We start from the raw sequence: 27,962 nt of genomic DNA, 5'->3' as shown, positions 1-27,962 counted from the left end.
AATTGCTTGGTTACGGACGTTCGGATACCAGCCCATACGAGGTATGGTCCTGAGACAACGGCTGTCGAAAACGTCCTACTTCTGTGCTCGAACAGGTCAAGTCTCAGCAATACAACAACACAGCTCCGTTAAAATTTTCTCCATTATTCTGCATATGATAATTTTATTAAAATAAACGAATTGCTTTCTTTGCATAGGTCCGTGCCACCCGAAGGAAGCAAGAGTTCTGAAGTACTTCCAGGTTACTCAATTCCATCCAGAAAGCCAGAGTTAGGTTCGAACTACGTACCTTCCAATTTAATGGTTTTATATTTTAACCACCGAGTCATTTCGAAACTGTATAATGATTATTGCCAGTCACTTCGCAGTTAATCTTTGCACTCTGTCTGATTAGTGGGGGAATTTTCACCATTCTCCTGCTAGTCTCAGAGGACTTGTCGCCAATACCTTCCAATGGAGTTGCTAAAACGTGACCATATCACAAAGCACCTCTAAATCTACCACACTTTTACGCAATCAACTGTTGCTGACTTGATCAGTCAGCTTGGAATTCATCAGCATGGCAGGCATCGGACACTTTGAACAGTGAGCGGGAATAGGAGATGAAGGTATGAAGACACCTACCCACATATGAATACCACAATACTAGGTGAGAGCTTTGCTGTTTACTCCACCATATGGACTCTGATATCAAACAACCGTTCTGGCGCTATTCACCTCTTTAGAGTTGCTTCGTCCATCATGTCTACTTTTGTGCCAAACTTCTTGTTAATCATGTCACTCTCAGGATTATTTTGATGTGCGGAATATGGTGCCTGTTCTGACAGGTACAACAGTGGAGCACCGCTATTCTTGTTGATGATGGTGAGCTACTATTAGTCACAAACTTCTTTAGTCGTCTTTTGAGAATGTTTTCGGTGTTGGTGAATGCTTGCTCAGCTTATCATATAAACGCTGAAGGAGAGATGTGAGGTACTAGATAGCATTTGGTGACTTCTGTATTCGTAATGAACTTTTTCCAGTCGTTTCAGCCGTCAGCTGCTTTCCATTGTTCAGTACATTCGCAAAATTGTGTCATATTTCTGAGCGGAAACATCGTTAGCGTTGCATTCCAGGTAATTCTGTATTTGATACCTGTCCATTCTACTGACCCAGCAATCATTTCTCTAGTTTTCCTTCACCTGCTTCTTTTTACATCGGGTGCCGGTGCACCGAACAGCTTTTATTCGCATCGTTAGGGTTATTATGATGTCTGCCCACGACAGCAAACGACGCAAGAGGACAGACGCAGATGCTGAACTTCTGAGTTCAGAGTTTGCTCAAATACCCAACGACTTCGTATGCGATAAGCTCTCGAGGAACTTGAGAATTCTCACTTTCAATCCCTCAAATGAACCCGCGTTTTCCGTTGTCATTTTGGGATCCAACGTATCGTTCTTAATGAGTGGGAAAGCCAGACTTGTGCATCTTTTGGGCAGTCCGATACACATTCTGGGTGCATCTGTGAAAGCGGACGTACGTGCTACTCATGTCTTATTTTCTCCCATATCTCATGCTCCGATCACCATACGCCAATTCGGCACAAAGGAATCTTCGAATGCTGTAACAAAAGAGGCCTTACAAAGGACTATTTCAGATGTTTTGTCATCTGTCTCGCCCAGTATGGTTGACCTAATTTGGGAGGCTTGCACAAAAATGGAACCTGAGGTGTCCGTTTTGCTATTCCTAACCTACACTTGTCGGCTCACGGACTCGGTTTGTAGTGTTAAAAAGTTCAAAAATCTGTACACCATTCAGACAGATTACTCCAGTCCCACTGACGCAGGCATTGTCAGCTCTCTCGGATTTTCATTCTCTTTGTGCGACTCAACCCACGGATTCCGTGTATCGTCGGAAATGGTACAGTTAGCAGAGCATTTTGTGGCACTTAGTACGGCGCACTACGAATCTTTATCCACAGAAGTTATGCATTCTGCGTCGAAGCCTCCTACGTTACTCGTCGCGGGACCGAAAGGAGCAGGAAAGTCCTCACTACTACGATTCCTTATCAATTATTATCTAACGGTTGGTGGTGCACAGTCGGAAATCGCGGTTTTGGATTTCGATGTTGGTCAGCCTGAATTCACTCCTAGTGCCTTGATCAGTCTTACGGTCGTTCAGAAACCTTTGTTTGGACCGCCTTTTGTACATCAACTGCTTGGAGAACCAAAGCCGTTGTGGTGAGTTCTCATGTTGTGTCTGGTTCGTCACATTTCCATTCTATGTATACGCCCCACATCAAAGCCTAGCCTGAGGCTAGTGCGCGAGTGCGGATGAGACATCATTTCCTCTGCATCAGCTTGAACTTCAATAACAGTGAGCTGTTAACCGTTGGTAGTGCAGGTATTTCATGTCATTAGTCGTAAGTTGCAAGTTGTATTCAGCTCATAGCTTTTGAGAAGTTGATAATGTATTGAAATGTTGCAGGTCGATTGCCAAGCCCGGCGAATAGATCAACAACCAGCAAGTAATAGTTTTGTTTTTGTTAAAAGTCCTGAATATTCGGATAAAAATTACTTTTTAAGGGCGGCTTCCATCTGAAGATACTGATCGAAACAAATCACAGAGATCGGGCATCCAGCCCAAAACACTACAAGGCAAGTCTACGCTATCCACAGCGCGGAAACAGGAATGCAACTGGGGTGTTGTCCTTACTAGGTTACACAACACAAGTGCAAAGAAGCGTAATAAACCATGCGTGAAAGTAGTACGGCAATCCTCCCAGAATAAAACAGGAGGCAGGGAATATCCTGACCTCCCCTGGGGATGGTCTATCTTCGAAGGGAGATTTTACACCATATTGGGACTGTCGGACGTCGATTTTATGTTATATTTCGAACGTAGTCTCTCTTGGAGCATGACCTCACTCGATCGGTTGTAGTGATTGAAGTTGGCGAAAAAGATTTCAGCAGTCCAAAGCTGTAACTACCCGGTGTGAGACTTTGTTGCTGAAGCCTTAAACCATATTGGAGACGAACTGACTAACTGACCGTAGAAGTTCATCGCCCTTTCACTTCAACTGGGAGAAACTACTTTTATAATCTTGAAATGGACCTCTCTCTTTATCTGTTTGCTGCAAAACTCCTTTTACTAAAGACTAGATTGCTGTCTAAATAAATTTTCGATGTAATTTAACACAAGAAAACGCCTGCAGGCCTATGGTCAAGAGGCATAAATTTTCCACTTTGCCTTCGTAGCCTGGCTTGAGTGCTTCTGTGATCTCGCTTACTACGGTGGCTGGAACTTCGTTCCGCTAGGTGCAGCCATGCAAGGAAGACCACAGAGGATCAGTCACATCAAGAGCAGCGAGGTCCCATACTACGAGTAATAGTGCTACGAGGCAATCTGGGAGTAAAGCCGTACTGTCCTCTGCGATGGGAGTATGAAGGCAGTAACGTGTTTCCCCTGGCGACCAGCATTGAAGCAGCGGTGTTACCCTTCCCCGAGGAAGGATGGGTTAGAAAAGGTCTGCCCTAAAACCCGCACTCTTCGATCAAACGGTTGATTGTGACCGCCGATGCATTATTTATTACGGCCGAAATACAAACCAGAGGGTAGTGTTTTTCAAAAGACACCTGTGCGCAACCGGGGAGGTCTCCCAAAGGAAACCCTACTGCCCGCTGCCTCGCGGTTCAGACTTTCAAGTCAGAGAATAGGGGCAGAGTCATCGAATAGAACCCTTTATTCTCCCATTCCATTGTGGTCAGACTTTTTAGTCAAAGGCTCAAGGTCTGGTCCATCAACCAACCCATTCCTCGGCCTGTTCAACCAGTATCATTTGCTCGCATCATTCTTTGTCCACCGATGTCGCTCCCCAATCTTTTCTCATCATACAAGCAAACCTTGCCAGATCGATTGGTTGTCAGTTATTTGACGGGTATGCCTTTTGCATCCTACTGCCCATAAACGCAAAATCCTTTCTACATAGGGGCCTCCAACGTTTCTAGTCTATGTCGAATTCGCAAATAGGCGTTGTCCTCGGAGACCTTGTACTCCTTCAAAATTGATGTGTTCTGTGTCTTTGAAACACTTGTGTCCGATGATCTTGAAGCAGTGACTCGTGTAGTGTATGGTGTAGAAGTTGCATTCATCTCCAGAGCTCAACGCGCTTTGTTGTATCGGATTTCAGTGAATAGTCATTCTTGCGCTGTTCTGTTATGCAGCTCAATCAAGCTCAGTGCCTCGACATAGAAAACGGTGCCCGTTTGTGGTGTCGGCCTATCCCACAAAAGGCTGTAGTTCTGACGCCGAGTAGGGACGCTTTTTGTCGAGCTATTCGGGCTTATTCGTCAATCAAAGAAGCACTGACATTATCCATGCAGGCAACATGCATACCAAGGTCGCTCACTTAAGCTTCTTGGAATCACACATATCGATTCGTAGTCGGTGCTGGTCGCAGAGAATACTGTTTGTAGTCAGCTTCGCGCAGCCGTGAATCGCACAACTACTAACCACTACAATTGAACACATGCGTTGCATTGTTCTACCAGCTCGGTCGCCTTAATTACTGTATACAGTGAGACGGGTAAGCGGAAACAGACTACTGCCGATGCACCCATTCCTCCTATTTCACACATTCGTTTCTCTCTCCCACTCCACCCCGTAGCTATGGGCATGTCTTTTTTAGGGAATGACAGCTACACTCATAGTTCACTGCCATTAGCTACGATATCTGCGCTTAATTCGGCCAACACAATCGTAGACACTTGGAAATTGCTTTTTAATACCCGACAGTTCACTAAATTCACTGTTGAAGCTGCGTTAGCTTTCTGCGGCGTCATACTACCTATTCTGCACTCTCTTAAAATTTCTCTATCTTGTTGTTTTGCTCGTGCTCCCTATCTGTTCGACTACTTGTTAACTATCAACTGGCTCCTTGTGTGTGTGATATCGTACCTTGTCGATGTCTACCCTTGGTCTTCCTTGTTGCATTTTACAGTGAGTTTTAATAATCTCTACTCTAGTCAATGTTTTGTTGGCTGTATCACTCCCTCGGACAATCCGAAGTTCTATGTGGACTGCATGCACTATGTGTTCGGGATGTACCAGTCGATGCCTGATCCCAAACCTCCGCTTCTTGTTAATACGATGGGATGGACTCAAGGTTTGTTGGCTGTTTGCATGCACCCGCTATTCCCAACTTCTTACATATACTCCATATTTCCGTTTAATTTTCTCTACACAATTGAGCAGACACCTGTTGACATGAGTAACAATCCTATCAAGCTCCTTTCTACTGCCGACTTCGAGTAAATTCATGGTGGAATAGTGTTAGATTTTTCTATAGGTGTCATACTCGGTGAAATGGGGCACACCTAGACGGACCCGTCGACATACACTCACTGAATGAGTTTCTGCGTGTGAAACACTAGATTGAACCCAAATTTTTTGACCATACATTATTCCAATCCTTTCACTCATAAAACGGTCCCCTGGGATATCGGTTTCCAAGTCCCGAATTAGTTTGTGCATATATCGGCTGTCCTGACCGATACCGTGGATGTTATACTGACCTCCTTCAACCAAGTCCGCCTTATTCTTTCGGTTATTTTTGTACCGGATTTTTAGCTTTTTAGTACACAGCCAATGAATTGAAAACCTAAACTAGTTGGTGGCTTACCATTGAGCCATTGAGTTAATTTTATATCGTCCCTTTAATGGTTGATCTCATTAATCGATCGAGGTTCGACTTCTCTCATTAATTACCATCTAACCACGGGAACCTAAGTTAGTCCAATCGGATTTGGGGCGTAAATTTGAATTCACTATTTGATCTGGTGAATTTTTAAGAACCGCATGTAGCAATCATCAGAATTCGTCAGTTTTGGTTTAAGATACTCGATTACGTCCAGTGATGACGAACAATGTTCCCATTCATACAATTGTCGGCAGGGTATAGCAGTTGTGGATGACTTATTTCTTTTCAGGCCTCGGTCTTACACTCCTAACTGAGCAAATTATTCTCGTCAAACCGGATATTGTTGCCCAGATCCAACTTAATGCGGACCAACCTGGAGCTCGCCAGAATCTCCCAGTTATGGATGCAAACTTCCTTCGTTCCATGGAAGGATGGCACTTGCGGGTAAGCATCAATCTGTTTGCGCGTGTGTGTATTTAAAGCACGCATCGTAATTTGTGCAGTGGTGGTGCCTCGTGAGGTTGGCGCAGACTTGTGTTGGCTCCAATCAATTTAGTTGTCTAGTTCTGTGACTGTAATCTAAACTGCTGACATCGCAGCAGTGACTCACGATGTTCCAGTTACTCAGTGGTATGAGATGTGAAGCTTTAAGCCTGGTGAGTAGCCTAGAATGGCGTTTCAAGGTGCTTGCTATAAGACCATACCATTCGGACGAAAACGTTTCGGGTTCAGGGCATCGGGATATATATCGTTCAGCGAGATTCTTTTCTGACATCGATAAAACGAACCACCTAGCTTGTTTTGAAGCAGGTTAGTTCAGACAACGCCTAGAGTGCAATTTACAGACAAGGTACCAAGGAATGAATGTGCCGAAGCACCACAGTGATGCTAATCACGATGTTCAGTTATGTCTTCGATCACAGTCACTAAATATAGGGAGCAGAACCTGATACCGAATCTTAGGTGGTTAGTGCTGAGAGCCTTGTTAGTTACACGAGGGCTCCGACCATTGTCTCGCTTTGTTTTTCCGAGTCGAATGTTTTATTCCGTCGCCCCAAACGCCCTCCTATCTAGGCTTGGGCATACATGCGGTGCCTCAGTCCATGTACAACCATGAATCGCGCAACTACAACTCACTACAAATGAGCACGTCGTACGCTGCATTATTCTACCAGCTGGATCGCCTTAATTACTGTACACAGTGAGACGGTAAGTGGAAACAAACCGCTTCCTATTTCGCATATTCGCCTCTTTCGCTCCAGTTATTAGCTATGGGTAGGTCTTCTTTAAGGACTGACAGATCCACTCGTAGGGCATTGCAATTAACCTCTACGCTTAATTCGGCCACCACAGTCGAAGACACTTGGAAATAGTTTTGTAAAGCTCGATGCCCGTTTCGTCTGGCAGCCGTAATCGTTCGCCGTTAGAAACATCCTGGTCAGAAGGCAGCTTTCGCTTATGCGCTGACCAATTTTTCTGTTGTTTTATGTGTGCTGTGGCCTGACATGGTGGCTCGGATGTTGACTGCGGGACTCCCCATAATTGACTAGCATCTTGTTAGTATCGACCTCTGTGTCTATTATTCCAGGTTCATCCTTGCTCTCAAAATCGAATAACAACCACTGATGGTTACCGCTTGCACACGAAGCATATTCAGAAATGATGACATGAAAGGTGAATTTTACCTAATGTCGAACACTTAACGATCTCATGCGGTACAATCGTAGTAATTCCGACCGGGGAAGTCTTGGTCAGATAAGGGGGTTTGATCCAAGTTGTTCGCCGTGACTGGGTTCTATTTTGGTGGCCATTATGTGTAATTCGTGCAGTACTCGTTGGTGGTTTGGATTCATGCTTTATGAAACGGTTCTGGGTGTACTTTCTCTATTTCGCGTGAATAGGAATTCGGCGGAAACACTGAATGAATGACGGCTTTTTCCTACACAAGTATCCTCGATCACAATGTTTGTTTCAGTAAAGGACCTCAGCACTTGTGTTTCACACTTTCTTCATCCTATGATACTGTTTCAACTTCAGTTTATTGTTCCACCTCACAGGACCTCTCTGACCAAGAATTCAATCACCAGGTTGCAGTCATCCCCTCACTATCCAGATCGTAAGTTTTGTCGCTAACATTATCTGGCATTCCATGTATCTATGTCCGTTCTTTGAATACTGTCTCCGTATTCGCGGGCGAAGGCAATTACCGTGGACAGGGAAGACTGCATTTTTCATCGAAAAGGGGGAAAATCCTCGGGAGATGATATAAAATAGCCTTCGCGAAAAAAACAATAGGATAAACAAATAGCAATTTATTTAGAATGCAAGAGAGTGTATTTTGCGAATTTCATGTAATTCGTGTTCAAGTAGACCATAAGGTCGACGAAAACTGGGGGACTGAGCCCACTTGATGAACCTCAAGAAGGGCGAAACCGATGTTGGGCTGTCGAAGATGTTTCAGCAACCGCATGAGTAGTTTTTTTCAAGAACTAGGTCTTATCTGTTTAGATAATCACACCAGTGTGTCCTGTGTTACTTTTTCTTTGTATTCAACCGCTGTTGCTGCGTTGCCGATTTCAGGGCATTGCAGTCCTCCTAGCTTTGAATACCCTAATGTACGGTTTCATTCTGGGCTATACCACTTTCTCACATTTCTATTCTGGCCGTGGTCAACTTTTGAGATAACCGATGCAAATGCCGACTGAAAGGTCCTTCATTAAATCCATCCACACCAACTGTAAGATCCGGACGGTTAAGGATCTCACAGGACGATTGCGACTATTAGATTATACGCAGTTCGTGGCCAGTAGTCAATAGGAGCAGACAGACGTGGGGCAGTAGATGATATATTGAAGACTGACAGGAACTGGTTCTACAGAAAAACGAATTAGTAAGCATCATGAATTAAGAAAACGTACAATCAACAATGACGCAATCTGTAGGAGCGGGAAGCAGTCACTGTTACAGCACGGGTTTCTGTAGGGGCAACAAGAAGTAAGTACCAAACGATGTGCAAACATACATATCGGGGCAGTCTGACAGTATGAGTTGGCCGTAACGGCGCAGGAGTCAGTACGTTCGGGATTTGAGGGACTGTCTTTCGGTCGGTGTCGACGCAGCCGCTCGTGTCGCGCGACAGGTCAGATTGCGCGGTTTCGGCCGTTTAAAACAAAGCTCAGCAGGGGCTATCTGGCAGGCGTGATGCATGGATAATACAAAATAAACAGCTGTGTTGGACGTCCGGTTGGTGTAGTCGGTAACGTGTTCGCCTGCTGTCTGCAGACTCTGGGTTCGATACCCGGTAGGCGCGCTTTTCGGTCGGAGTGGACGCTCGTGAATAGGTGCAATCCAGACGAACTTGCAAGCAATGACGGACGGGTAAATTAAGTATTGGCATCAGTTACTGAGGCAACAACAGACCCTCAGCCGGGACGAAACAGGGAGAAAACGAGCAAAGAAACGAAACGGCGTCATAGTAAACAGATGCGAGTCACGTTACTCATGAGTAGTCAAAAAAAACAAGGAAAGTTACCGCTGGTCACCGTTGATTCGCAGGCGGAATCAACACCAACTCTATCGACTTTCTAGGTCTCAGTCGATAGTAAACTGGATTCACACCTTTTCGAACATTCACTAACTGATGCCAGTCTTCTTCATTGACCTTACGAGGTTTCACAACATGCGCCAGGTCTCTACTTGTTCGTCCATCATTTCTTATCTGAATGTATCATTGGTGGGCAGCTAAGACGGGACATAATGATTGGAACCTTTTTGCATGTATCAGTTCTCTTTACAGTGGACATAGTGATCACACTGTAAGTTTACAACTTCATCTTAATCTTGAGCAGTTTTCATGGAATGTCCACTATAGTGACAAATGCTCTAAAGCATGCTCTGTCCCGTTTTTAGCACGGGAATATGTTTAATGGCTAATTTTACCGGTTGGACAAGTTGCTAGTCCTAGTTGCCTTCACTAAGCTAATTCCTTGCTTGGGGCAGTAACTTTTGCCATATCTTTGGACTTTGTATGCTCCGTAGAGAAATTCGCTGTTTTTAGGGTACTGTGAGATCTTTCGCGAGAATAGATTTCACTGTGGAACAGAACCGTAAACCAATGACAGTCCTTTTTGATTGATATTTTGTTTTCTTTGGTAGCCCTTTTTGGCTCCTTTTTGGCCTGCATGGGGGCCGTGTGTATTTGGTGGACTATGGCCCATCTTCCACGCGAATTGTAACTGTTTCACCCTCCAGTTTATTTCTTTATTCATGAAACGGTCAAATTTTCAACATCCAGCTGTCGAGAATTCAATAACTTTTTGGCCATACGCCCTACGTTCGTTGAATTGTATGTTATGGCGTTGTTTGTGCGAAATATTCAAATATTTCGCTTTGGTAATTGCTTCGCTTTAGCGGCAGTATGAGTCCACTTCACAAATGTCCCCCACAGCCACTGCTCAATAGTTGATCAGTGTCCAGGTCTGTTGGTTCCCAGCATGATATGAGGGCCAATTTGTTCAGTGTCGTATGTCAAACCAAGTCTTAAAGTGGCTTGTGAGGCAGTAGCATCACTGTCTGCTAAAAATCTGGGTATCAGGAGTGCATATCTAACTGGAGATATCGTTTAAAAAAGCCACGATAGCCATTCCGAATCTAGTGGTATGACACCGTTTCTGATTAGCAAACTTCCAGGATTCGTTTGGAGCGTCACTAGTTGAAGACTCGGCTTCTGGGCATTAAGTGCTCCGAGAGGCAACTGTTGTGTTGAATACCCATCTTTTTCGCGCCCGGACAGGTCTCAGATGTTCTCTTTAAGGCCTTCAGTGGCCTCAAGAAACGCTGCTTACTGTCGAATTCTAGTGAACTTCCAGTTTTCAGTCCCTATTAGACAAGATAATAAAGCCCGTATGTTTAATGGTCATTACTGGGATTAGTTCACTTCCTGTGTACTTCCTGAGGTACAGTTGAGGAGAAACTTTCCTACAATGGTACGAATGTTGTATAGCGAGTTGGCTTATTCACTACGCTTTGGAGTTCTCCTTACCGTTCTGCGGGATTGCCATCTTTATGGACTACCCAATTCAGGCCGGAACATTTCTTTGTGACAGTTCAGGTACGCAGTCGATTCAGAGTTGGAAACAACTGGTGTTAATGGTGGTCTTATAGCGTACTGTCTCATGGGCTTACTGATTTCCGCGCCCGAGCGCGAACTTCCATCCACTAGGGATCTTAATGAGCTTCCAGCCACAGGCTGGAAGGATTGTCCACAGAGATTCGTGATTAATCAAATCAAGTTTAACTTGTAGGCCGATGCGGGTATGCTACGGAGTATTCAAATTCCAACCGATATTTTACTGTCCGTCATAGAGTCCGCCCAACCTTTTCTGGGGTGGAATCTTCTTTGGTTTGACTTTGTTTTCATGCCTTGTGTAGTAAAGCAGACCCAACGCAGATATTCCGCATACATTATTAGTTAGAATGGCTCCTCCAACAACAGACAGACCGTTTTATCGACTTTTCGAGTATCGGCATTAATATTGTGGTGTCTCAACAGTGTAAATTGGATTGGGTTTTCCTGCTTGAGCAAGATTATCCTAAGAAAGACTCGAGAATAGCTTGTTTACCCTCTCCAGAGGACTTCCCCTTCGTTAACTGTTTGATGGTCTTGGTTCTGTACTGTACTTTTCGCATTTTGTGCCGCACTATATCGAGGCTAGACTCCTCCTAGAAATGAGTGAATGGTGGTTTCGAAAATGAAATTTTGTGTTCGGCGTTAGTCGTGGCCACTGTGAGGCTGTCCCCTTGCATCGTTGTTGGTGCTGGAATTTTCATAAATTCACGTTGGTTCATTTTTTGATGACGCTCCACTTTCTCCAAAGTCTGCTAGAGTCAGTCGTTTTGGTGAGATAAGTATCCGCTTCTTTTTGACTCTCCCGATTACTCGCAATGTAGTATTTTCTCAGATAGTCTGATTGGCCCATAATACTTTAGCTAGAGGTTTTCAACACTGTCCATTGGTCGTCAGTACGATGCAACTGTTTTATTGATTGGGCGCTGTTATTCTCCAGGAAGCTTAGCGGCAATTTGTGTGCCTGGTCCCATTACAGGTGTATGGTCTACACCATCTACACCCATATACAGACATGCTCCAGAAAGTAACCCATCTAGAACGCTGTATGACGCAACATTTGCAAGTGAGGTAATGAAAAGCACATTGCCAATTTGACCGACAGCTAGCGAAGCTATTGAGCCTGCAATCATTATTGTTTATTTTTGAAGAACGTGGTCCAATTGTAAAAATTAAACGCAAGCGATGGGTGTTGAAGGGTCACAGGAGACTATTAGATAAAACAAAGGAAGTGTCTCATTTGAATTCTCGCTACGAACAGTTCCAGTCAGGCAAGATGAATCCCAACGTATGTAATAATGTTTGGTATGGAAACACTGGTGTAAAGACCAATTCTCGCTCGAACAGACACAACCAGGCAAGATGAATCCCAACGTATGTAATAATGTTTGGTATGGAAACACTGGTGTAAAGACCAGTAGCCGAAGAAAGGACAAGCAATGGAATCGCTTGGACGTAATACACTATTCATAAGGTTGTCGAAAACTCTTCGACAGCTCACGACCGGTTTCGCCGTTCTTGAGGCTGATCAGTTTAGCGCGGTCCCCAAGTTTCCATCAACCTAATGTTCTACTTGGACCCACTTCGCACGAGGTTAGCGAACTACACTCACTCGCACACCATTATGATTTTGACGTGAGACTTACCTGGAACCCAACTTAATCGTTCGTTCATGTTGTATGGTGTATTTCGCTAATCTCGTGCAGTTTGGGTTCAAGTAGCATTCTCAGGTAACAAGGGGCATGCGAAAAGGTAAGTTCGTCAACGGAGACTAATGCATTGATAGGAACGGCTTGAAAGACAAAGACAAGTAAGATTGACCCAGGGAAGTTACAGGATTTCCATCAGATGAGCATCCCGCTTAGCATTAGAAAACAAAATCACAGAGTTAGGAAATCATCCATAGATGAATTGCACTCAGGAAAGAGAAGAATCGTGTTAGTAGCGGCAACATGTCTACCTTCAAATTGCCAGTACACACGGTCATTTTGCCTTACTCGTTTTTGGAAAAAGTTCGTTCATAGGCACCGTACCACAAGCACACTTTCCGACTGCACAAAGTCCGCGATGACGAAGGTCCCTAAATTGGAAACATTTTCCTTTCTTTTCTTCCTCCTCGGCGTCATTTACTTGAAAATCAATGAATTCTAACTACACTGTAATCAATATTGCACTCAGGAGGATTTCAAATCCTCCTTTCGAACCGAAATGAAACTATTTTCGATTTTGCTCGTGTTTACTAATATGGGAAAAATACATTCTCGTGAATAGCTAAACGAACCGAAAATAAACGAGGTTTCTAGCATGCTGTTATAATTCATGTAATGATAGTTCCCTCGAAATCCTTTGACAATGTGCGAAGAGTTGCAAGCCGCCTGTTTCTTCTGGAGCTTCAGTTTCAGCCATTGCTGGAGCTTTGCGACATATTTTGGGAACGCTAATTTCACGGGTCGCGTAAGATCTAAAAATGACCCTTGTTTGTCCATTGCCGTGCGAAAAAACCTATTGGTTTCACTCTAGCATGAAAAAGCACCTGAACCACTGGACCTCAACGTGAGCATACAAATAGCATACAGGGTTTTCATAAAGGAAACTACTCACAAGGTTGCTGAAAACTCTTCGATAGCCGACGACCGGTTTCGCCCTTCTTGGGGCTCATCAGGTAGGCGCAGTCCCCGAGTTTCCGCCAACCTTATGTAGAATATCATAAACGAGAGATTCAGTTGAGTCGCTCGTGAAAACCATATCGACTTGCAAATGAGTGTACTTCTCGACAGCATACAGGGTTCTTCATCCAGTCAGTTCAACTAGCCAACCATTAGGTTAACGAGTTATTCAGACTGCCTATTTTAATTCACTAATCCTAACTTTGGTGGAATTAATCTACCCTGTGAAATTTGCGCCATGTTCAAACCGGGTTGTTTTGTTCGACGAATTCAATGTTTTATGCAAGGATAAGCCAAACAACAAAACATCGGAGTCCTCTGCTACCTGAGCGATGGGCCAGGAACCGGGCCACAACGACTGACACTCATTTTCGCACTTTCACTTTAGGAAACGCACCGCCACAAGAAGGTAATGAATAAGAGTTTTTCAGGTCACTTGGGAGTATTCCATTGGGCGTTTCACATGTTTCTCAGACTACCTGCTTCTGTCATGGTGAGTCGTTTTGAGCCCGAATAAGTGTTGTTCACTTGAGAGTAGCTGGCTGATCATCTTATTTCGTTTCTCGATGTCTGTTTCGCACAAGTAAACACCAAATCTCTGTACAATCCAATCTTGGTGCACCGGATCATCGGGATCTAACTTTGCTCGCCTATTTCGTCGCAACGTTAGCCAACGCACCAACCAGCTTACCTGCTCGTGGGCGAAACGATCCTTTGGGTCACCCAGTCGCGCATTTCTTGGATTGTCTACCTTACCGTGTCCCCCTCTCCTGTCCCAATCCCACAAGTTCCTCGTCTGACAACCCAGATGGATCCGCTGTGTCAAAATTGGCGGAATCGGTGGGGGATGATTTCAGGCTTGGAGTGTGCTTGATACAACCCAAATCCTCCTTGTTCCGGAATCCGTTTGAGCTGTTGACGATTGACGTAGATGCTCTGTTAACGTGCTTGAACGCAACGCTTGTAGCACTATGCGCGGTTCCGCCACAATTGGTGAGTCTAGAATGATTCACTTCACACTGGATCAATACAGATGATTATTAGGATCCGCCTTTTCGCTTTGTCTCAAACGCCTAATCGCCTTGTTCCACCAGAGTGCTATAATTCCAAAGCAGATGGTGCATTGCTTCACAGCCTTTGGTGAGTTATAGAGCACTGTTGGATCCGGATATTGTTGCAGCTCTTTTATCTGATTGCTTTGAGGTTACTTTTGAGCTTGAGTGTCATTTTTCCATACCTGGGTCTTAACTTCAACCAGTGTATATGAATGCATGCCTGCATACGATACACATCTGAAATGTTTCCCACGATATTCTCGATCTGTGATCTAGAAACCTCCCTGTCTGGGATTTTTTTCGCCTCATTCACTTATCCGTATTTAGGATGTCTGAAATTCAGGTTTCCATCGCATTATTTGTTACGTGCTCAGTGCCTTCTTACGTTATCGGACGAAAGTTAATCAATAAATCGATATTACGATTGAACGCTGCACGCTTTATAGTGTTATTGTCGCCATCCATCTCCACTGTGACAGATTGACACTCATGGCGTATAGTATATTTTTCCGCTTCAACTAATACGCCATACCAATCGGATGAGTGCAGCAGAGTCGAGTGACACTGGCGAAAGATCGAATTCGCTTTCATTTGCCAATGTCTTTCGTCTTTTAATGTTGGTTACAACCCCATTCTTTATAGCCCTTATAGAGGAGCGACCTTGAGCACCACCATTGTCTGTTCCGGGAAGAAGCTAAGTTTGTTACCATAAGGAGAGCAACCATGTTCTGCAGTGTTTCAACGTCGCATTGCGTAATTGCTTCCTCCAAGATTCTAGACCATCGGCAGCCGACTTATTCGATCGGAAAATGAAGCTTGCTTTAGTAGAAAGTGATATCCGAGATGGCCCAAGTGGTTTGAGCGCGAATTCACTGATCGGAAGGTCCGTGGTTTGAACCCACCCTGTACCTCTCGACTTCCCCTGTGTATGTTTGGGCAACCTGGCAGTATCCCAGCCCTCGGGCTTCCTTCTTCTTCATTCTGGATATCCGAAAATAGTTTTGCGATTGTGCTTTGAATCTCATAGTTGCCCTTGACTTCTGTGTTCTAGTTTAGCTGTTTAGATGATACCGGACTTAAGCGATTGCGGTTTGGCAATGTGCTTAGGTTTTGGGCCTTTAAATGCCCTTTTGTGTTGGTGAGTGGTTGGTCTTAGAGGCGGATAACGTCATTCTTTGCCTCCCAAAAGTCCTGCTACCATATATTACCTGCTGAGGAAATCTCATTCGCTGCTCATCCGCGCGGGAGTGCTTCCACACGCAAATGGTGTAGTCATGCCCTATGAGCTGACTGACGGTCCACGACAGACGCACTAGGTAGTCATACTACAGGCTTTGTCTGTACGTATTGAAAACGCTCGAAGTTCTGAACAGTCTTTGACGTTGACGTTTAAACTGTTACTGTACACCTTTACACCGTGGACATAAGCTGTCTATATCTGATTGTGCATCTAAATCCATTGAAGCTCCTGACACCAACTTCTTTTACTGCCATCACTAAAGTGGACCGGGACTCAACTCTGACTGGCACGGAGTTGTATTTGTCCTGACCCCAACTATCAAAACCTACCAGTGCATAGATCCTCGATTCCCTGACAATCGCAGTTGGGCGCTTCACACAGGACTTCGAAAGACACCCTAGCTCTATTGCAGTTATCTCTATGTACGTCCCGAACCTCCATAAATGACGATTTTTCGTGCGTATAAGAGTCACCTTCAACCGACTACCCAGACCCTTGTAGTTATATCAAGGTTTATAACGCTTCTAAATGCAGTAAACGAAAAAAAACTAGCGTCTGCTAATCTCAGTTCGGTTAGTTCCGATATAACTGTTGTTCTTTAGGGAGGCTTACCTAGCCGATGGTGTTTGCTCGACACCATCCTGTCTGGCACCATCGCATAAACTGAATATCCCCCGCGCACCGTACGCCTTTCTGCACTAGCCAGGAAGACAGCTCCCCCGAACATCGCCTGCTAAGAGGTGAAGTAACCCGCTGCATTCGGGGCCATAGCAGCTGCGATTAGACTGAAACAAGTAGCAATTGGAACGTTGCATTGTGGTTGAACTCGGAAAGCTCTTCCGTCTCATTTTCAATACGCCGAATGGACATACTCCTTCCATGTCTGTCCTATGCACTGCAACAATGCATAATAACCCCAGGTTCTGATGGCGAAATCTTCCAACGGACAGGACTTTTCGGTTAATTACTGGCTAGTCTATGAACTGAACTTGCGAGTATCACACACATGATCCCGATGAATCCACACGATGTCGACTGTACAGGATCGACGATTTACGAGCATCATGAGCTATACAAAGAAGTCTCCGGATTCCACACGACTTTCGCATAGCGCACTTATTTAATCTTCTGGAGCGATTCCACTAGCTATTCCGCTCCAGTCCGGAAACTAGAGTATCCTCAGCTGGACCACGTCGTGTTTGCTACATTTCCGCCCATGTGGTGGCAAATCAATAAGGGTGTCAGACTAACAGACAAAGCATCCAAGGTATTCGCGAGGCTTGGACATAAAACTTTCGTGGTAAAAGAAAGGACGTTATCCAGTCGGTGAGCGCCCCAGCCTGGTAAAGAATGCGCCTTCAAGTTCCAACAGTCCACCGCCACATGTTCTATGGACTACCACCCCCATTGTTGGATCCTTTGATCGTGCCGCATTATCGGATATGCCGGTTTTCGAAGCGCCGGCGATGCTCGTCAATGTGATCAGACCCTGTTACTCAACAGATGTTTAAGTGTGTCGTGCGAAGGTGTTGTACTACTTCAATACCGGTTGAATGGTTCATTTGATTCCAGACGTTTTAGGCCAAACACGGCCAGAGGTCCAAGGTTCACATAATTTCGTTTGCACATGATTACGCTTTACTTTCGCATACTGAGACGGATTAACAGCAGCTGACTATGGCCACCCTTGTTTAAGCTACATTTCACTTTATTTTGGACATAAACTTTTCTGAGACCTTAGTACCACACACTAGAGGCCTCAGATAAAATACCAACCATTCAACTGAATGATTGCGAGGTACCGTGCCGTACGAATTTCTGCAGTGCATTCTTGACTGATTTGATGTGTGGTTGATTGTGAATGGAACAGGTGAATTCTAGAGAGTTGGCATGGCTTGTGGTTGCCTTGAGAAAGATATCTGGACCCACCGTGACTTGCACATCGATACCGAGATCGGACTATTCTGCTGTATCGCAGCGGAAACGAACGATTTTACAATATTTGCTAAGAGCTCTCACCAAATGGGCAAGTTAGCCGAAGAATAATCCCTCTTGGACTCCATCGGTTTGACTACTTTCGACGGATGATCGAAACTAACATCGTAACACTACGGTCAACCAAATAATAGACTTCGAAACCAAGGATGCTAAAAATTCCGATACCGGACTGACCTCAGGTTAGTTTGCAAAAGTGAACCTGCGTTTCAAATCATCTGATGCTCTGGGACTCGCAACGGAGTTCTGGAGAACAGCTGTGTACACATGTGTACGCAGGTTTGGGGCACGTTGTATCTCAGTTTGACCAAGGAAGTGCACCATTCGGAAGGTCCTAATCCTCACAGTTCAGTTTCAATCTTATGGTCTTCAACAACGTACGGACGCACATGCCTGATATGAGCGACCCTGTGGCTATCATCAGCTCATCTTCTAAAATAAACAAGTGGAACTCTGGTTAGTTAGTTTTGTTGTAGACCTGCATGACGGCTCAAGCCGTTGGAGCTTCTGTTCCAAAACTCTCCCACGGTCTCGTCGTTGCCTGCTGTCTGCTTTTTGGTGCACCTTTCAAATTGTTATTACCCGTTAGTGTCGAAAATGGCGAGTGTGAATGATAAGCACGCCTCTAGGTGAACAAAATTTAGCAAAATCTCGGCAAGTTTCGCAATTTTTTTCGCAGATATTTCAGTACCTGCCATGGCGACATTATCAGTACTTGGCTGGGTAGGTATTTTCTTTTTGCGTGTATAGTTTGTAAAACATCATTTGCTACTTCTTGGTGCAGCTGGCTGGTTGCGTTCGTATAGTTTGTAAAACAGCATTTGCTACTTCTTGGTGCAGCTGGCTGGTTAAGGAACAGCTCGGTCACAGGTAAATTGGCCCGTTTGCGATTTGCGTTGCGCCATGGTCCGGTTGTGTTGTATTCGATTGGCTCGTTGAGTTACTTTCTCCTGTTAGATTTGGTCGCCATTGTGATTGGCCCGTTCACAGGCTGCCCTGTAGCCCACAATTCGAGGGACGACACTGATAAAACCAAGGGAACAATGTGAATTACCAAATCAATTTTTATGTTGGACAACGTCGAAGGAAACTGTACACGAACAAAAGACATGACCTATCCGTGATCTCCATACATGAAGACTAACAGGGTCACAAATTCAATCTGGTAAACCTAAAGACAGCATGGGAATATACGGGGAAGAATTTCTTACGCCTTGAACTAGATTCAACGTATATGCTGTCTCGTACAAATGACAAATACCTCGACCGAAATACTCAAAGATAGAGGACTATCGGAGTAACTAAGCAAGAAACAGGAAACATTTTTGGGTTACGTCAACAAAAGTCACTAAGTGGTACTCAGAGCGATCAGCGACAGGGACCACTTCACCACCAACCAAAAGACGAGAGTAAGAGATGCATTCTCAAATGTTACGTGGTCACCGACCAATCAGGACACACGATAACAGACCAAGCAACAGAGCCACGCGATCAGACAACCAACCGAGGGCGAATGTCAGCACCGACTAGCTGCACCACTATTCAACAAAAAACCACTAAACCACCTCCATACTCCACTCCGCTTCCTAACAACGCAGTGGTGATGGAACTTCTGCAATCAACCTGCCCAGCTCAGCGAACAAACCAATGATCGCCAACGCTACCTGAGCAACCAGCGTTCTCTTCGATGGCAAAACTTGTTAGAATTGGGTCTACAATTAAATGGACGTAGCTCACCTTCCTTATTAGTGGTGGTTTACTACAAAAACCTTTCATTTTACAGAGTTGACGTTTCTGAGTCCCATCGAAGTTTGTCGGCAAGAATTGTACATCTTTGAGGGCGTAGGTAGTTTCTTCCCGTTTACAGTTTCTTTGAATCTGTTCTGCGTATATATATATATATATATATATGAAATATATTGTTACTCCTGTGGCTCCCACCAAACTGACCCCTCAGATTGCATATTATGAACTTTACATGAAAACAGGAGAAATTCGCTTTGTTTGGTTTGCTTCACTTCGAATAAATCAGTTGACGGAGAAAATGGGTAAACAGCATGTAGTTCCCCATCTTTCGGAACAAATTACTCCGAGCTTTGGTCATACAGCCGACGCTCATGAAATAAACGACGATCCATCTGCACTAACACACCACTGTATTTGGGCGGACTGTTAGGCAGAAAAAACAGCAGTCGTACGGTGTAGTGCGGTTTAATCACCAGATATTGAACCATGCCTGCTATTGTCCGTCAGTGGAAGTCCCCTTGTGGTTTGCCTTTCCCTGAATCGTTGGCTAAAGCGCTCTAAGTGCAGCAGTGTTCTGTTCACTGACGCCAACCAAATACTAGTGTAAATGGGTGGCAGTATGCTCTGCCTCCCTTTAACGTCACTGTTTCCGGCACGATACCCGTTTGTCCAATTGATTAGGTTTAAAAATGCATTCATGTATAGAGAGGAAGAGTCCAATGTGCGTGTCTCCTCATTTGACTATCATACGTGTTGCAGTGTCTCATCCTATTAGCAAAACCGTACCAACAGAAAACTTTCCTGAGGTTCCACATTCTTTTTTAAATTCTTTTGACTGTATCCTAGGGCCTAGAAACAGTATTTTCTAGTCTGCTGACTATGTGTGCATATTGGTTTGCCCAAACGGGCCCTGTCATTTTTCATGCTTTTCTAGAACCCGCACTTTCTACTCTTCCATCGCAGATGGCATTGACCAACACGACACCACCGTGTAAAGTCATTCGTGAGAACCCCGTTTGCAAATGCATTGGATTGGGTAGGTATCAGTTCTGCTGTTATTCTTCGGGATAATCTTCACTATGGTCCCGGAAACACACTCCATGTGTGTTTCAGGCCACTCAATAATTTCTGGTGGTAGGCGCTTACTCAGGTTTTTACACCAACTCGATTTCGGCTACGAGAAACAGTCATTCAGTTCTGTGGGAACCTGTCTAACGACAACGAACAAAGGCGTATGACTGTTGGTCATTACTACCATGTGATTGTTGTCCCCACCTGCTTAGGTAGTACAATTTATCCTATAAAACATAGACACTTAGCAGCTACTGGCTGTTTGAATTAGTCCACTACTATTTTAGGAGACGATTACCAGTGCCATGCGCCATGAATGCAGGGATCTACACTCGAAGCCTCTACGTCAACTCTGAATTCTATACCAATCTGTCGCTACCGGTTTTTGGTGATGTTACCGTGTGTGCAGCCGGTCACCCTAAAAAAGAGATCTGTGCGAGACTTGTTACGTCCCAATACTGATTTTGTCATGAAGCATTCTAATCTACTAATGTAGCGAGGGATAAGTTCGATTTTTGAAGTTGCTGCTCACCGATTTTGCCAAACGGGTGGTTACTCAGTCCAGAAGAATAACTTGCTGACGTGGAGAAAAAATGATCTTTCCAGATTGGTATATCCATTTCACACAGTTTCCTCCATATCAATTGCCTTGTTCTCTGCTCTCAAGTTTTTGCGTCTATTTGTTGATGAAATGACGTGCACACAAGTTTGAAAACAGAAGCCGGCAGGCAGTTTTAATTCTGCTATCACTAGGCCCACAACCACTGACATTCTTATATTGGTACCCTGATCAGCTGTTGTTCTACTGTTCGGTCAACCCGATACATTTTGTACAGCCAGTGTTTTACTCCTCTGTTCAGCACTTCATTTAACCGACTGATTCACTTTCGCCTGTTTTTCCTCCATGGTCTTTTCGACTTTCACTTTCCAGCTATATGTCGAGCCATCGATCCTTCAGCTGGTCTCTTGTATCTTACCACGGGTATTCCAGATGAGGACCTTCTTGAAGTCACCGGGATCCTCCGAGGATTCGTTAATTTACCACAGTGTTTCTTCTTAGAGCAGGTAAGTGCTCGTTTTATGTACCCTGTGTTGGACTGCGTCACTGCATAGAAATCGCTCCTAGTTGCTTTTGTTCTATACACCGACTGGCCGATCTACACTACTGGGCCAGACCAAGATAGGGCATATTAATAGAGATTCCCAGCGCTCAGTGTTATATATACATGGTACCCTGTTTCACACATGACTTGCCCAAATTGACTAGTTTTGTTGACTGTAATTTGCGTTGTAGGGACTCATATGTTTGGTTGGTTTGATTGTGCTGTTCCGTACTGGGTAACACAGACATCAAATCTGAGATAGGTTTCAAAACCCCATAACGTACGTCGAAAAAATCACTGATGTAGCACCACTCACTCAACTCCAACCGTGATTCGCATGATTCCCATCGCGAATGGTTCTCTGTAAAGCCAAGAGAGGATACTCATAAGGAACAGGCAAACTGTCCGTAAGTTAAGAGCCTCTCTTTTAGAAGAGTTTGGTGGGCTCCTTAATTTACCTCCTGAATCCTGATGAAGCTGAACCCGGGGAGTAGTCGCGGTAAATCTGTTCTTGCTGCAGATAGGGCCTCAGTTGTCAAAAAGTCTAGGGTAACGATGTGGAGTCCATAGCACCGCATAGCACTATCTGATTTTACGCAGACAAAGAGCCAGGTGGTTCCGTGCTGTTAGCGGTGGATGGAGGCAGATAACGAAAGGAGAGGTGCAGTTTGGTTGGTCGGATAAGAAACTGTAACGGACAGTGAAAAGTAGGATGCTGAAAAAGTCTAAAATGTATTGGAAAAAGTGATGGAATAATTAGAAGGAGCAAACCCTAGCAATCCATGGGGTAAGGCGAGATGGCCCAAGCGGTTAGAGCGCGAATTTACTGACCGGCAGGTCCATGGTTCGAACCCGACATCTGCCTCTCGACTTCCCCTGTCTAGGCTTGGGCAACCTGGCAGTCTCTCAGCCCTCGTGCAACCTTCGGGTGGCATGGCAGTTAGGCCCCGAAAACGTGCCACAGCTGAACGAATCCATGGGGTTGTAAGGTGTGATAATAAGTGATCAAATTGGCGGCCATTCTAAAGTAAAAGTGGCAGTCTAGTGGGGGTTAACTGAATGCATATAGCAATGTGAACCCCGCGGAAAGCGGTTTTTTGGATTGTATCAGTTGAGTGAACTCCAGATTTTGGTCATTTAGTCATCATAATGACTATTCAGTCCGATCTAACTTTGTTAGCCTGTCTCCGCTGTCGTAGTTGTCGTTTTCTTTGTGATGACTACGTGATCAGCCATGGATATTTAGCTCCTCTTGTTGGGGGCAATCGTAACGCTGGTATAGCATGCCAGCTGTCTCGGGTTCGAATCCCGCTGTCGGTAGGTTTGCGCTCACACACCCCGCTTTGGTGCGGGCCAATCAAAACAGTCGCATCTGGACCGGTACAGAACTTTTCAAACGAGCGATATGAATACAGGTGGTTTTTCAAATTCCCACCTGCGTAGGTTAATCTTTGGTAGCAATGATTAGAATTTTTTTCGTTTAATTGACGGCTGCGTCGATAAACCTTTGACTGGCAGTGTTCTTGCTCTTTTCCTCTGGCTGTCGTCAACTTAGTAGTTTTCACTACGATATGGCGTACACCTAGAGAATTTTTACGGCTTATACGAGCATGTCTTGTTCCTGGAAATGAGACCCTACTTCAACGTACTCTCTGTTTGTTGTCGTCAGCCAATCCCGGTCCGATCTGATGGTGAACCGAAACCAGTCCAACTGCCGTATCTGGGCCCTGCGGAGACTCAAGGTCCAGGAAGGATGAGCATCCCTTCTAGGCGTTCTTATCCTCGGACACAACACCATGAATTTCATCGAACCGGTTCATCTGAGGCCTATGATCATTGCTAAACCAGTTCCTTTTTTCATGTACACTATTGAACTAAATTTTGATGCGCAGTACACGAGTTTTTTTCCAATGGTTATTGAACATGTTGCTCAAACAAAATGAACTCATCACTCTCATCGGTCTAGTTTCATAGTGGGATAAAGAACTACAGAGTTTGCCTAGTTTGGACAACTATCAGAGGTGAGCAGTGGAGGGTAAATGAATCGAAGGTCTATGGTGAAATTATCAAAAAATTTTACTGCAATTCTGATAAGTCATGTTACTCACCCCAAAAAAGAACCATCCTCTATTGGTGTGTTGGGGCAAGTGCGTTCCTAGGCTGATTTTGAACCTATAGTTGCTTTGATCCATCTGACCACTGTGCTGACGACTCACGGCACCAGACGGCGTACACTTTTGAATACAGGCCGTGAAATATATCGAAGCATTGTCGTTAGTACGAGCAGACTTTAGAATTTCGATAGGGGTCTCGTTTTGTAAGTGAAGCCAATCTACGCTGAAAAGCCGAAAGGCACTGTACAGCTGTTTCATCCTTAGTTGGAGTCATCAGCAGTGCGCATCTCTCGAAACTCCAGAGAGTCTCGAACTCGCGGCCTGCCGGCTACGAGTGTGAGCTCTTATTTGTTCGGCAACCAGCTATTGATCAGCAATGTGATGAACTCAACTAGACAAGATATAGCGTCGCTCATCTTTCAATCACGGGATCTACATCACATGGTCACACGTGTTGAATGGCTTCTCGAGGGACGATTTCATAAATGGAAGTTTCATTCATCGGGTGGATTTTATTCTTTACTGTGCTACTTATAGATAGCTGTGAAATTTCGACCTGTAAATGAAGCCAATATATGCTGAAAAGCCGATGCACTCAGCAGTGCGCACTTCGTTAAACTCCAGAAATCTTCAAACCCGCAACGTTCCGGCATTGACAGACGGTCCGCTCTTTTGAAAATTTTCCACAAACACATGTTGTCGAGGACAGCTTAACTAGCCATTCAACGCTAGTGCCGATCGAGACTGTTGGGACATTCTACGGAACAGTGAACATCAAGACTAATGGGAAAATTCAGTTCATCCAAACTTCAAATCTCGTAAGTGGCGCGCAGTTTATTCGTATCCTAGTTGACAGCAGCGTGGAGTACTCTGAAGTCACACCGTGACGATAGTGCAACTTCTGTGTTTGTATGTCCTTAGCCTCCTGCTCCGCCCACCATGTATAGTGACTTGAGACACCCCTTTATGGAGATGAAGGAAAATTATTACAAACGTATTTGTACGACCATCACAGAATGTTCCACAAGGTCACACAAATCTTTGTGGGGGAGCGAGAAGCTCCAAGCTGTGGGTGCTCGATAAAGATTTGCTGACATTCTGAGCAGTCTAGTTTGTGACCGGCGGTGACACATCCGTCCGATTCATGTGGTGTTCGGTTATTAAGAGTGGCAACCTCGGGACACGCCGCAAAGCACCAAAAATTCTCATTTCAGCAACGAATTAGGTTATATTCAAGAATGTTCTACGAATGTAACACTACTTATATGGTTACTGAAGACTCTTCGACAATCCACGACCAGTTTCGCCCTTCTTGGGGCTCATCAGGTAGGCGCGTCCCCGAGTTTCTGTCGACCTTACGTTCTGCTTGAACCCAGATTGCATGAAATTAGCGTAATATCCTTATTTGCATACTATCTCCGTCTGGACAGGAACCCAGTGGTGTTTTTAAGCATACAGTGTATCGCTCTATCTCGATACTGATTCCAACATGAGGCGGCGTGGTGCAACACATTCACTTGCTAAAAAAATAATAAACGAGAGATCCAACCGGGTTCCTGTTGGGTCTCCTGTCAAAACCAACCCGCTACGCAAATGAGTATTTCGTTGACGTTCCACAAAGTTTGAACTCGATTACTGAGCCATCAAAACTCGATTCACGAACATTCAGGTCTTGATACATCAGAGTGCCCGCTAGATACACAAGCAACCCTACTACTTATATTTTTGAACACTGCGCTTATGTCAGAAGTCATCGTTTCAGAAGAGCTTGGTAAACAATGGGTAGTTTTTATTTGGGCAACGTTTCGCTCTTGACACAAAAGCTTCATCAGGCCAAGTGAACAGGTCACCAAATTGGCCAGGTTATAAGACAGACGGGGAACCAATCAGTAAGTCCTCTTCAAACTAGATCAGTGTTGAGTGTCAATTAACGGCTCTTGTCGGCTAGTGTGGGTGCCAAAATCTTGAATTGGGTTGGAGCAGTTTCAAATTAGTTCCGATCGCTTTTCTTTCCTTAATGTTCCACTTCAGGGTGATGATGATTCACCTCGGGTGCCACTGGTAGATTTTCCTTGATCTTCGTGGGCATGTGAATGTTACGACAATTTAGTTGGGGGGGAGGGAAGATGCGTAAGGTTCCAAAGTTTTTCCAATTGATTGAAAACGACGTCAGAAGTCAGCTGAAGAGTTCGACGTACTCGTGGAAATCGGTGAGAATTTTTCAGCCTGCATTTGAAATCCAAATTCTTTGAAGCAAGCTCTATTGAGATGTTAAAATAACATCGGGAACTCACTGCTGAACTTTGAGACCGACTTTCACTAGTTGAGAAAATCCGGGTGAGCGGTACAGGATTACGACAGTAGCAATAGTGGGGAAACTGATCATGGAGTGGTGCGTACGAAATTCCAATAAAAAGCCTTGTTAGACTTTTAGGAACGTGTCTCTCACATTGCTGCACACGGACAGATCAAAGGGATATATAACTGAGATATCCGGTGTACTTCAGTCGTGCTGATGGGCGACCGTTGATTGTTCGGTGGAGTAAATCAGCCAGGTTTATTCATTCTATCTAAGCACAATTTTGACACAGTTGTTGTCAACGTAGTTACCTTGTGTCCGCTGGTGTACATGACTAATATGTAATATGTCCTATCTGTCTTGGGGAAGTTCGCAACCTTTGACATGCTGTGTTGTGTAAGGAAAGGCTCATCAAATTGGATTATGTCGCTGCAAACGCAGAATATCGACAGGATTTCCACACGAGACTCATTGCAGGTGACAGGTAAACGACCAAGGGTCTGTGCGCCGGAGAAATGACAGTTCGCCACGAGAACATAACTGTAGTGTCTGGGAGATTTCGGTGCGCATGCAGAGATGAGACAAGTCACTGGAAGAAATCCGTATGGAAAACTAATATTTGATCTTCAACGAAGACTCACACAGGTGAGTGTACAACCTCTACTTTTCAGATTTCACCGAACGCCTAAACAGGAATTCCTGCAAGCAGAGAGAAAAATAATGCTAACCGTTCCGCTGTAACACCATTTCGCTTCCTAGCTGCCGTCCCACCCGAAGGAAGAACGAGGGCTGCGATACTGCCAGGTTGCCCAAGCCTAGGTAGGAGAAGTCGAGATGCAGAGTTTGGATTCGAACCACGGACGTACTGGTTGGTAAATTCGCGCCCTAACCATTGAGCCATCTGGAAGCAGAGTACGTCCTATTGTATGCAAATACAAAACCACCAGTGCCGTGTAGTTAATACTCAGCTGTCTCTTTCAAATTCCTAATGAAGTAAAAATCACAAACATGTCCGCTGTTTTCCAGTTAAACCAAACACTGAATCCAGACAATAATTTATGTCGAATTGTGCGCGTCTAGTACCGCTTGTCAAACACGAAGACTTCAATTACTATTAGCAGGCTTTTCGCTGGGTCTGTGATCGGTTTAGTGTTTGTGTTCTCGTTGACTGTGCGTTTGCTTGGTTGCCGGAAACACCAGTAAAATTGGAAGGATTCCGAATGTGCCTGACCGTATCTGCAAAATGTATCTGGTCAATATGGTGCATGTGGACTGACAAATCATCTAAGTCCATTGTGTGCACCACTTTCTGGTTGGTGTATTTTTTGCACAATGCCTGTTGATCAACCGCTCGATAACAGGTCACCTTTTCACAAACGAAACTACTCACAAGGTTGCTGAAAACTCTTCGACAGCCCACGACCGGTTTCGCCCTTCTTGAGGCTCATCAGGTAGGCGCAGTCCCCGATTTTCCGTCAACCCTATGTTCTACTTGAACCCTTTTCATAACTTAGACACCACATATTGAAAATAAATTAGAAACAAGGTCCTTTGGGTGGCTTCGCACGGTTTTCATTTGTGGTATAGTGAGAAGTGTTTCTCTGTCGCAATGAAAATTCCCAGCACATTCTTCGTGAAAGTCGGAGGTCTCGCAAGAGGAATGACGCTTCTGAGAGGCTTGGTAAACAATTGGTGGATTTATGCTGGGCTTCCGGCACTTCTTTTCGGTTAGAAACCTTCCTCAAGGCACACATGGATTATTCTGTAGTTTCACGCTTTGTGAATATGACTGTTTCATAGTACTGAGCCACGGTATCCTGCACGACCGCTCTGTCGGGCCTTCTTTGAACCTGGCCTGGAAGCCCACTGTG

The 27,962-nt window shown here is 44.7% G+C and overlaps 2 protein-coding genes across 2 annotated transcripts; one reads left to right on the top strand and one right to left on the bottom strand.

Annotated features, from left to right (window-relative positions):
- Positions 1-54: 54 nt before the first annotated feature.
- T265_04183 (hypothetical protein) lies at positions 55-23,575 on the top strand (the record flags this gene model as incomplete). The annotated part of the gene is made up of 8 exons (XM_009168865.1): positions 55-2,219; positions 5,004-5,143; positions 5,967-6,121; positions 7,735-7,793; positions 14,053-14,461; positions 20,468-20,540; positions 21,507-21,640; positions 23,348-23,575. The coding sequence occupies 8 exons, from the start codon at positions 1,246-1,248 to the stop codon at positions 23,519-23,521; spliced, it is 2,118 nt and encodes a 705-aa protein (XP_009167129.1).
- T265_04182 (hypothetical protein) lies at positions 15,298-26,992 on the bottom strand (the record flags this gene model as incomplete). The annotated part of the gene is made up of 5 exons (XM_009168864.1): positions 15,298-15,570; positions 22,506-22,700; positions 23,328-23,405; positions 23,787-24,015; positions 26,820-26,992. 5 exons carry the CDS (start codon positions 26,990-26,992, stop codon positions 15,298-15,300), a joined length of 948 nt encoding a protein of 315 aa, XP_009167128.1.
- Positions 26,993-27,962: the final 970 nt, after the last annotated feature.

Source organism: Opisthorchis viverrini (genome assembly GCF_000715545.1).
Source record: "Opisthorchis viverrini unplaced genomic scaffold opera_v5_66, whole genome shotgun sequence".
Taxonomy (NCBI): domain Eukaryota; kingdom Metazoa; phylum Platyhelminthes; class Trematoda; order Opisthorchiida; family Opisthorchiidae; genus Opisthorchis; species Opisthorchis viverrini.
The sequence above is the reverse complement of the archived record's forward strand: the minus strand, read 5'-3'. Positions and strand labels throughout refer to the sequence as shown.